Source organism: Branchiostoma belcheri, unplaced genomic scaffold, assembly GCF_001625305.1.
Source record: "Branchiostoma belcheri isolate BF01 breed outbred unplaced genomic scaffold, Haploidv18h27 scaffold70, whole genome shotgun sequence".
NCBI classification, from domain to species: domain Eukaryota; kingdom Metazoa; phylum Chordata; class Leptocardii; order Amphioxiformes; family Branchiostomatidae; genus Branchiostoma; species Branchiostoma belcheri.
This window is the reverse complement of record NW_017804354.1, coordinates 1295891-1307362: the sequence shown is the minus strand read 5'-3', so window position 1 is coordinate 1307362 and position 11472 is coordinate 1295891. Positions and strand designations below refer to the sequence as shown.

At 39.5% G+C, this 11472-nt stretch overlaps 1 protein-coding gene across 2 annotated transcripts; it reads left to right on the top strand.

The window, feature by feature from the left end:
* Positions 1 to 1487: 1487 nt before the first annotated feature.
* On the top strand, positions 1488 to 9093 carry LOC109484858. Of its 2 annotated transcripts, none has more exons than XM_019788218.1 (10): positions 1488 to 1698; positions 3359 to 3500; positions 4405 to 4522; positions 4833 to 5011; positions 5609 to 5774; positions 6008 to 6082; positions 7249 to 7413; positions 7715 to 7762; positions 8176 to 8259; positions 8608 to 9093. In XM_019788218.1, exons 1-10 carry the CDS (start codon positions 1652 to 1654, stop codon positions 8934 to 8936), a joined length of 1353 nt encoding a protein of 450 aa, XP_019643777.1. In that variant the 5' UTR covers positions 1488 to 1651; the 3' UTR covers positions 8937 to 9093. The 2 variants fall into 2 exon arrangements, with proteins under 2 accessions (XP_019643777.1, XP_019643776.1); XM_019788217.1 differs by having other exon boundaries at positions 8173 to 8259.
* The last annotated feature ends 2379 nt before the right edge of the window (positions 9094 to 11472 follow it).

Below are 11472 nucleotides of genomic sequence, written 5' to 3'. Positions count from 1 at the left end.
ATAGTTATATATAGTTATATATAGTTATATATATAAGTTGCAGTGCCGCGTAAGGTATGCATACGTTACATATGTAGAAGTGCACACCTGGTGGCACAGATCTCTTCAAACCACAACACACTTTCTCAAAGTGGTGGTGTTATACAACCTAGAGATTTAATGAGAGTTGAGGTCAGTTAAAAAGCAAAGAAAGCCAGTATCCATCTGGTTTACGCTAGCCTCCTGAGCAGGCTTTCGCGAGCGGGTGGGAGTTTACTGATACTGCGGCAAACACGTAAATTAAACGTCGTTGCCTTGCCAGAGAACGTTATGCCGGGAGAGAGGGTTATCATCATGATCATTTTTCGACTGTGTTGGTCGGGGCTATACCCCCCCCCTACGGGGTGATCATGACATAGCCTCGGTGCGGGTCCTCTCTGGCCGGCTAACTTTCCTGGTATAATATCCCTTTTATTTCGGCCAATGTCTACTATTTTTCCAGCGATCCGCGGTGCTTGGGTTCGCCGGGCCTCTGTCCAGGTGACTTGAAGTGAATAACAAGCCTGTGCCACGCCCTGGTATACTATCCCTTTATTTCGGCCAATTTCTACTATTTTTACAGCGATCCGCGGTGCCTGCGTAGGGGCTAGTGAATCACCAACTCCATACAGTAGTGTTTGTACCACCGCACACTGGGACATGCCCCTCGGAAGGTGTGGTGGGTTCTTTTACGTGCGTGTGGTGTGGCTCTCCCCAAACACGGGACCTCCATTTAATGTCCTATCCGAGGGACGTCCCTAACCGAAGCTAGGTACTCATTTACCATGTGCATTTGTCGTGCAATAAAGTTCTTCTTTACACAATTACACCTGAGTGAACTGAGGAAAATCGTGTTAAGTGCCTTTTCCAAGGGCGCAAGTGACAAGAGGAGCGTTATGCCTGCCTCGGAACTAATCACGTTTCGCTTTCATCGCGCGGAATGCAAGATTATTCCAATGTGTACTTTATATGGCCAAGTGTGGCAAAAATGTGCAGTACAGGTCTTCATTCATTCATCAATCTCTAAGCAGATCCTATGGTGGCAAATACAGCATCAAATTGGGTGGCGTATGGACCCTCTCTGGCGAATGGATACTGCCCGGCCAATTTGATACTATCTTTTTCCACCCTACAGGAAATGCTTGGAGATTAGGTATTCATACTGTCTGTCAAATGGATTCTGCCAGTACAATTTGATACTGAGTTTGCAGAAACAAAAAGATCGGCTTGGAGATTTAATTAATAGGGATATCCCCCATGAAGAAACGATATCATAAAGGATGTCCTTGGAGTTATTCAGCCATTATGACCTTGTGGGATGAGGGATACCTTTTGTAGTACAAGAAAGTCTAGAGTATTGTGTAATTTGTGGAATATGAATGATGGCGCCATGGCGGTCTGGCGAGACAGACAGGGACAAAGTTGACATCCAGGTGAGAATTGGTCCGGCACCCGGGCGCTTTCCCTGGTTGGTCGGACGGCGTACCCCGCGCCGCGGGTGTCCTCCCAACAAAGCATATTCCTCATTCTAGCCAAAATTTGAAACACTTCTTGTCTGGTTTGTGGCACCTCGCAAACTGATATCTGTTGGAGTTCTGTACTGTCTGGAACTACAATACCAGCGCATCCGCTCATGGCTACCAACAATGTGGAAACCGATGACCCCGGTCCAAGCTCCGTGTAAGTACAATTATAACCATAACATGAAAGATTTTCTCACTAACACTGTTTCAATTTCCAAATATGCCCGTGTAGTTTATTCCGTGAGAGAGAACGCCAATCCAGACATGGCACCAGTAGGCTAACGCCACGTTTGATCCTTGCTCATACTCATAGCTAGCCTGTGTGCCATCCTGTAATTTTTTTTTCATATTTGTAAATTGTATGCCGGGGCACCCATATGCGTACTCTCCAAGCAGAGGTTGTGAGGGAATGATACAGCTTTTATAGTCTCCACCAGACTTCTTTTGCGGGTTGAATAAACCGTAGAAATCGGCCTATTAAAATGATAAAAAGGGTATTAATTCGCAAGAGAAGGTAGCCGGTCAGAGAAGCTCTATTTGCCCGCGAGAAGCTTCTCTGACCGGCTATCTTCTCTGACCCTTTTTAGGCCGATTTCTACTATTTATTCAGCCCGCAAAAGAGGTCTGGTGGAGACTAAGCTTTGTAAGGCCCGTTTGTTTTTATTTTTTTTTGTCGCTACCCCAACCTTGGCCTTGGGTCGCGCATGGACCCTCTCTGTACTCTATTTTTGCCGACCCTAGGATCTGCTTGGAGATTACATGCACTCCCTAAAGATACTTCGCCCCATGAAACGACCACCGTAACAGAATCCCCGCTTTGCCCGAGGAGGTTGAATACAAGCTCCTTGGTTTAATGCCCAAGCACCAAGCACCGAATGGATCAGGGGAGCTCACGCATAGACTTCATGCAGTATATGTCTGATTAACAAATAACCTTCCAAACATTGGTGGAGAAATACATTGAAATCTTCATTAAATTTCTCAAAGTAGGGCTAAGGATTGAAATTGGTAGCCTCATTCATCCTAAGTTTCTATTTATCTTTTCGGCCATTGATTTACATAAACTCTGATCTGATAAAGGAACACGGGCGCTGTTTTCAAGGGCCCGGGATTTACCACATAGTTGTGAAAAAGGGAGTTATCTCGCAGAGCCATTTGGGGTTAACGATACTTTGTTCAGACACTGAATGCTTTGCTTTCTTATGGAGATTATCTATGCCAAAATGTATGAATTACGTAGCAGCATTAAAAAATAGCGAATAATAATCAGGCTCTTAGGCTATGGTGATTCAAAAAAATAATGGATGACATCCGCGCATGCATGAACTTACGTCGATCCGTTCTGAAGACGTGTGTGACCATACTGTAAAATTGTACAAATGCAGCTGCAAACGACAAAATATTGGAAAATGATGCTTATGTCGCGGAGAAAAAAATGCGAAGAAATTATATTTTCTTCTCATTCGCGGTACCTTATTCGCTATGCCATATCTGGTACTTTGTTTAACTCACGCTCGCATCAGTTTTAGGGTTCCCAGAGGATGTCATCCATAAATTATGAAATCAACATGGCTTTATATACAAAAATCGATTTGAATTAGCAGCATTCTATACTACACCAACAAAAAGTTGTTTCAGGTTGCTAGATCATTCGCCCCATGGCACTTTCACCCCGTCTATTTACTACCAGATCGCCCCATGTTTAAGTGACCAGTGTTATGTTTTATTCAGGTGATATACGCCGAATCCTACTTCTAAATATTCTTTAGATAATACCAAAGCCTTGTGACAATATTTCGAATATTTTTCTTTATTAGGGAAAGGCCTACTACCGCCCAGCACAGAGGGACTCTGGAGGATTTCTACAACAACGGCCTCACACACTACGGTTCGAAGGAGAACAAACAGAAGGTTGAGGCCATTGTCCAGCTTACTGGTCTTAAAAGGCTCCAGGTGAAGGTATGTCAGACAAATGTTTTATATATTGTATGCTTGCTCATCACTTCCTAACTAACATCACACAGACAAGGAAAGTTGTTAAATATAGAATCAAGCTTTGATGAACAAGAACAAAAGAGTGGATATTTTTTTATTAACTAAGGCCACACCAATTTAATTTCTTGGTTAACGGATTTTTCTAGAAAAATAATGGAGCGGGCGGGCGAAAAATAAATAAAAATAAAAACAGCCCTAGGCATCCTATCATGGCCCAAAATGGTACGATAGGAGCCATAAAGTCAACACACCAGGCTGGTTCAAAATTTAAACAATGAATTTTGATTTTGATTTGATTTTATTGATACCATTGCATTGAAAGATGGAACAACTGTAACAACTAGGATGGAAAGGACTGTTATCAACTGTTCAGGGCAAAAGATGAGCATTTTGCAATTGATTCTGAATTTTTATTTTTATTTGCAAATCAGAAAAAAATGAAGCGGGGAATCCGTTAACCAAGAAATTAAATTGGTGTGGCCTAATGTTACCAAATGAATACTCTCCAAGCAGAAGTTTGGGTTTTGGCTTATTTTTGGTGTGTTTTGCGCTTTTTATCAGGCTTTGTTTTTTTGCATTGTTTTTTTTTTGCAACAAACCCATGAAAAAAAAAAGAAAGCCAGATGGAAAAGCCTAAAACATGCCAAAAATAAACCCATGGAGGTAAAATGATAAACCAAAACCCAAACCTCTGCTCAGAGAGTACTATAGTATGTAACCAATGCTTTTTTTTGGTATGTATCTAAGGATTTCAAAACATAATCACCTCAATGCTTTCTAACAGACAGTGGAGCTGCATATACAGTGTATAATTATATGAAGCATTCTCTGCTTCAGGTTACTTTATTGAGGTTCTCTTTATACACAGCGATGGATTGACAACAGGAACAGGAAGGGCAAGCCAAGGTCTGCACCGAAGAAAGCTGTCAATCTATTTGGAAGGGGGAAGTCCGGCTATGGAGGTTTCAAGTCAAAGTACATGAAAGGTAGCTGCTAGTTACATGAACTTGATGATGCATGGAATACTAGTGTATTCCTGTCAGCCATGGTAGACAGTGCCAGAAATGTCAATAAAATAACATTGCCAATGTAGAGGTTGGTTGGTAGGTAGGTATATTGGGTTAAATGTGAATATCAATAGGAATATTTATATAACATGCATAGAGTAGACCCATTGAATGTATACTACATCTCTGCTGTTAGATACCATACTACATGTATGTTGAACTTGGTAGTTGACCATGAAGACATTATGTTTAGTTTTAGAAGGTATTGAAGTACATGTTTTTTTCACAGGCAAGGCAGGCCCTTCAACGTTGGCAGATGCCAACCGTGCTTGGTCAAGACTCACTGCAGAGGAGAAGAAGACGTACAGTGAAAAGGCCAAGCAGCACGTGCGGCCAACAGTAGCTGACCTGTCTGAGGACTCAAAACAGGCAACAGTCAGAAAGCTCATCCAGGAGATGGAGGGTGTTGTAAGTAATGCTATGTACCGTATACAAAACACTGGAATTAAAGATGGCACACTTCCTTCAATACACCTGTTTTGAATGTGAAACCACCAAATATAAAAAAACAAATACATGAAAATGAAATGCAGTCATTTCATGTGTTATGATGGAAGTAAATTGGAATAAATCATAATAAAGAAACTAACAGTACACAATACACTACATATGTACTGTAATTAAACAGCTCTTTACTGATCCGTGCTACTTTAGCTTTAAGTTCAACATGTCAGAAATTGTGATGATTATCATAGTTCTCACCAGGACGTTTCAGTGTAGGGGCGGTTTAGCCCCTTGCACTATCTTTCAACCAGCAATTCTTTTGGAGAAGAACCCGGACACCCCCCATAAATCTCTGAAAAAAAATCAAAATTTGATTTTAGAATGAAGCTGTAAGTGTTGGAAAACATAATTCCCAAATTTGTTCCTCAAAAAGCAGGCAATAGTGTCTCAGAGCTCCCCTGAGGGTTATGAGTTTTAACATGTTTTACTATGGAAACTAGGACAATACCAGACCCCTTAATCATGCAATGTGCTGACATGATCTTTTGGTTGGGGCTACAGGTCTCAAAACTGAAGTCCTTCGGATGCGAGCTGTTCTGTAAGGTGACGAGACACGGGGAGGTGTGGACTGCCAGCACATCCAAGGCAGAGGCCTTTCTGAATGACAAGGTTCCTCAAGTGGACACCCAGTTCTGCTTGGCCATGAGTGGACCTTCCACTTGTATGTGTGAGTATGAAAATGAACAGAAAATAGCACACTAATATGTTGTTCATGTGTGTTAAACTGTATTTGACATCCTCTATTTGACAAAGTTAAAACATGACAAAGGCAGCACAAATTCTAGTTTCTGTATCTGGTGTATATGGCATTGTATAAAATAACTTGAAGTACTTATATTATTAATAGGTAAAACTCAGGTTTACTTTCCAAATGACATGTTTTCTTCATTGTGTTTGCAGCAAGCAAGGCCAGTAAAAAAGATGAAGCGAAGGGTCTGAGGAAGGAGGCACAGGCCATGTTAAATGCCATATCTAGTAAGTGTTCATATAGGTTGGGCATTTTCCTTCTGCACCAAATACTGTATAGGGCGGCACCCAATTGTCCACTGGTAGTGGTGTGTTTTACTGACATACCGGTACTAGTATGCTGACAAACTAGTATGCTGAGGGCTTATAAGCAGAGAAAACAGCATATACCATTTTCAAAGTCTTGGTATGACCGTATGACTATTGATCTCACAACCTACCATGTGCAGAGGAAAGTAACATTCAACTAGCCAATACACAAGTCTGTTTGGTATTCACGTCTCAGTTTGATAACAATATAATGTATAATAAATCAGGCAACAGGTATTTTAGGAACAAGACCTCTTGAATACACTACATCTTTTTCATATCTCCACACCTTTATTTGCAATAAATGGTAAAAGGAGAAGCTAACTGATTAATAATTAAACTGTATGAAAAGAGACTGTGTCACCTAAACATTTGGTCGTACTGACTAATGAGCTGTGGCATTGCATATCATATTGACATTTTTATCACCTATGTGACATGGTTTGTGTATCTGCTCTGATGGACCTGCTTTTAAATTGCATCTGAAAACTTGTCTGTTACTGTGTAAGCTGGGGTGCTGGAAATGATAAATGAGTCATAAGGCCACACCAATTTAATTTCTTGGTTAACGGATTTTTCTACAAAAATAATGGAGCGGGCGGGACGAAAAAAAAATAAAATAAAAACAGGCCTAGGCATCCTATTATGGCCCCAAATGGTACGATAGGAGCCATAAAGTCAACACACCAGGCTGGTTCAAAATTTAAACAATGAATTTTGAACGTTTAATGATACTACTGCATTGAAAGATGGAATAACTGTAACAACTAGGATGAAAAGGACTGTTTTCAACTGTTCAGGGCAAAAGATGAGCATTTTGCAGTTGATTCTGGATTTTTATTTTTATTTGCAAATCAGAAAAAAATGAAGCGGCGAATCCGTTAACCAAGAAATTAAATTGGTGTGGCCTAATGAAAAAATAATGATGTTGATTGGTGTGAATAAAAAAAATTAACCATACAAGAAAGAAAACTTTTTAGTCAAGTAACTGCTTTACCAACACTCCCACCTTCAAGCTCTTTTTTTATCAATACGACTGCATGAATAATGTTTGGGGTCAATGGCAATTATTTATACTGTTTCAGGTTCACATCCAGAACTGAAGTCTAAATTCCCCTACAAGCTACTGGAAGAGGGCAAGGTGGTGGTGGAGGGGCTGCCGGAAGACTTCAAATTCAGGAAGCCTTCAGACATGGGGGTAGATGACCTTAAAGTCCTGTTGAACTACAGGAACAGCCTTGTTATTCATGGTGAGCAGGACAATGTATATCAGTGGAAGATTTATGGTTACCGTTGTAATGCCCTTTCTGTTTGAAAATCACTTATCATAAGTGGTTATCAGTTTGAAAATACTAGTAGTCAATTTGTATGGAATTAGATTCAGAAACAATAAATGCATGATGATAAAAAGCACTTGTCCTTTGATGTTTGATATATAGACACGGTCATGTGGTGAATGTTTCATGCAACCAGCATTAATGCAAAATTAACATAACATGTTAAAAAAATTGTTTGTGGGTTGACTTCTAAGACATTTTCTCTGCACTTCAGTCCAACCTGAGAGCACCATGTTGTCTTCCAGCAGCACAGATGCAAGCGGTGAGACATTTAATATCAAACTTCACTCTTCATGGTCACTCACCAGAGGTGAAGTTATCAAAGCCAGAACACCTGTTTCCAACTAGTGTTGCAAGACAGATAACTATCAGTCCCAGAGCCTATTTCAGTCAACTTTTGTAAGTTTGCAGGTCAATGGCATTTTACATTGAGTCATATTTTGTAAAAATTGACATGATTTGCAACACATCCTGACGGAAAGGTAGTGTGCTAGGGACAGTTGCTGACTGCATCCATACAATAAAACTTAAGCAAAAGTATGTACTTAATAATAATAGGCATCTGCTCTTACACTGGCATGCAAAATGAAAAGGAGACTAAAATTATATTATATCACTGGAGAAGATTATACTTTATCATATAATAGAATTTGTCATTATGCTTGTCTCCAGTAGCAGGACCCAGCAGAGTGAGCCCCATGCTGATGGAGACAGGAACTGGTGTACCTGAGGTGGTGGAGGAGACAACTATTCCTGAAGGTATTACTATATGGTGGCATAGTTCTTGTCTTTGTAAAGATTTTTCTGTAAACAGAATTTTTAAATGTAGCTATGTCAATTTAAGTGGACAAATGCCAGGCAGCAAAGCTCTAATTCATTGACATATGCTATCAAACAAATATATATATATATGTTCACTTTTTTTGTACATTGTAGGGAAAGCCAATTGAACATTGACTATTTTTTCATACATTTCAAGCCCATAGTAAAAATATTCAAATGCAGCAATACAACATCCTAAAATCACTTAAGTTTCTTTAGTGTTTTTTTTATAATTTAGATATGTGTAAATTATCTTTAATTATGTGTAAATGATTTTCTTTACAGGTACTGAATGCATGCAGCAGTTGCAGTCAATACAAGCTGGCATTGAAGAGGCACCCCCAACAGAAGTGGAACTGATCTCTTCCCAGGAAAAGGAGACAGAAAGGCAGCGGGAAAGGAAGAAAGGAAGAGGGAAGGCTAAAGGGAAGGGAAAGCGGAAGAGGGAAGAAGAGGGACCATATTTTGTGGAAAAACTTGTGGGAAAGAGAATGCAGGGGGGAGAGGTCCAGTACCACGTCAAATGGCAGGGGTGGCCAGACAGTGCCAACACATGGGAACCAACATCCAACATCCACCCGGACACCATTGAGATCTTTTATCCCAGTAATTAATAACTTAATTATGTATGCATGTATTGCCCAATGAATGCAGTGGAAAATGAAACACATTTGGATGGCCAGTGTCCAGACACTGTAAGACCGACAGAAACAAATTATTCCAGACAGTTACCACAATTTCTCCATCTTTTCATCATTTAGAAGATCACCAAAAGACTATGTTTGTATCACAAAACCCACTCATTATGCAGAATGTGGGACTTAATTCATTATCCACTGCCTTCAAAGAAGAAGTCAAACCTATATAATAGCTAGCGTAGTAGTAGTAGTATTTCCAGGCAGTAATCGTTTGTCTCCTATTAGTGTAATTCACTTTATGTTTAAGGTCTGAGAAAAATGGACATGTTCACGGAACTATATGTTCACGGTGGTGACAGGTGCAGGAAAAAGACAGTCTACTGGAATCATATGTTAACTGCAATGATAAGTTCACTGTACAGAAGTGACAGTGAAAACAGTGAACATAAAATTACCGTGAAAAAAACCATATTGCATTATACCGAATAGTGTCTTAGTGTCTTAGCAATAGTGTGAAAGCAATTAGCCTTCGGGCATGATTTTGCAAATAAAGATTCCTTTTTATGATTTAAGCATTGTCTCTGGCTTACTCCCCTGATCTAATAGAAAATGATACACATTTCCTGAGTTTAGGTCCCCAAAAGCATCTGTTTCAGAGCTGGAACTTTTTTTTTCACCTTTTCATCTCAGTGGCCATTTTCCAAATGTGTGATGTCATCACACTGTCACTTCATCTTTAAATGGCGACAAGCAAGTTTGATCTGTAAAATTTTTAAGCATCTCTTAGTCTGCATATTTTAAAGTCTGTATTACTATTATTGATAATTTTTTGATGATGATCCTTTGAACTGTTTTGCCCACATGGTTGATTAATGCTGATCAATGGCCAAGGAATGGTGTATGCCCCCCTGTTCCAATAGGAGCAGATGAAATGAAGCAGACAGGTCCAAAGTGCTCAGCTAATGCACACAGTGAGTGTACATTATGCTAGGTTAGACAACAGTTTTAAGAGGGTTTAAGGCAAAAGTTATTTCATAACATGAAAGACCATATATATATGTATGTATATATATATATATATATATATATATATATATGTGTGTGTGTGTATATATATATATATATGTATGTATGTATGTATGTATATACATATGCATGTATGTATAAGTATGTATATATACATCTTGTGCACATTACTTTCCTCACTCCACCCCAGGTGTAAAATGGGTACCTGACTTCAGTTATTTTTTTTTGCTACGAGTTATACCAACACAGATGAGCTTTCATGCCGATATATTTTGCTACTAGTGTGCAGAATTTGATTAACCTTCTGGCAGGGGTGCCTCACATGGGGGAATTGCTTACTAGTGCTGTAGTACAAGCAGTTTATCAAGGATGTGATCAAGCAAAATATAGGGACAGGAGGACAACCCAAGAGGGCGAGTGAATCAAATATTAGTAAACAATATACAATATGCAGCTTCTACTGTTACAAACAAACCTGGCCTGTTAGTTGGCCAAAAGATGGTTTACCAGTAATGCAAAACAAATAAAAACACTCATTTGAGGCAGTTATGGAATATGTTCAGCTGCAGATGGTATATTGTGGTGACTCTCTGTCATCATCATCGGTCGACCGTATTGGTCGGGATTGTACCGCCCCTTACGGGGTGACATTATGACCCTTTCGTTAGCTTAATACAAGACGGGGTTCACCACGCCTCCGGTGATGATGTAATCACCATGTGTGGTGATGTAATCACCATGTGGCTGATATGGAACAGCGGTTAGCCAGGCCTCCATTCGGGTGATTTGAAATGAATTACCAACTCCATACAGTAGTGTTTGTACCATTGCACACGGGGCATGCCCCTACTCTTTTTCAAAAGGTGTGGTGAGTTCTTTAACCCTCAACAGTACACCTTCCCAGACTGATTAATCTGTACACCTGGGGTCCGCGCGGACCCCAGAGCAGTTTTTTGCTAATTTTTAGAAATTATCAACATGCTAATAGCTCAATTGTTTTGCAAACTGATGTGGGAACCTCTGTGTCCACATTACAAACAAATATCATACATTTTGAACTTTTTCTATTTTTTGGTGAAGAAAAGAAGACAAGAAGAAATACTCGATTTTTAAACCCATTTCAGACTGAAGGGGCTTTTGAGGCCCAACTTTGATCTCAGATAGCGGCTAAACGGCTTGCGCTAGAAGTATCAAATTTGGAGACCTTTCCTAAAATGTCTCTGGAAAAAAGTTCATATTAGTTTGATACTAGTAAGTTGATGTTTTTTTGTGTTGCCATGGCAACGGGTTTCTATTTTTCAAAATAGAAGTAATTTTGGTTTAAACATAAAAATTTTCTGAGTTTTATATTAAATTACACTTCTTTTCCAACATTAATAACATCTTACATAATTAAATATAAGTTAAATCATTTAATATGCATAGAATATGCTAATTTGATGACGTCATTGGTCAAAATCCAATATGGCGGACTATATTATTAGCT

Bases quoted from the DNA above. Each gene is read 5' to 3' on its own strand.
- LOC109484858 (XM_019788217.1), top strand. From the start codon at position 1,652: ATGGCTACCAACAATGTGGAAACCGATGACCCCGGTCCAAGCTCCGT. The intron at 3,501-4,404 runs GTATGTCAGACA...CTTTATACACAG, and splicing joins TTAAAAGGCTCCAGGTGAAG to CGATGGATTGACAACAGGAA. The intron at 5,012-5,608 runs GTAAGTAATGCT...TTGGGGCTACAG, and splicing joins TCCAGGAGATGGAGGGTGTT to GTCTCAAAACTGAAGTCCTT.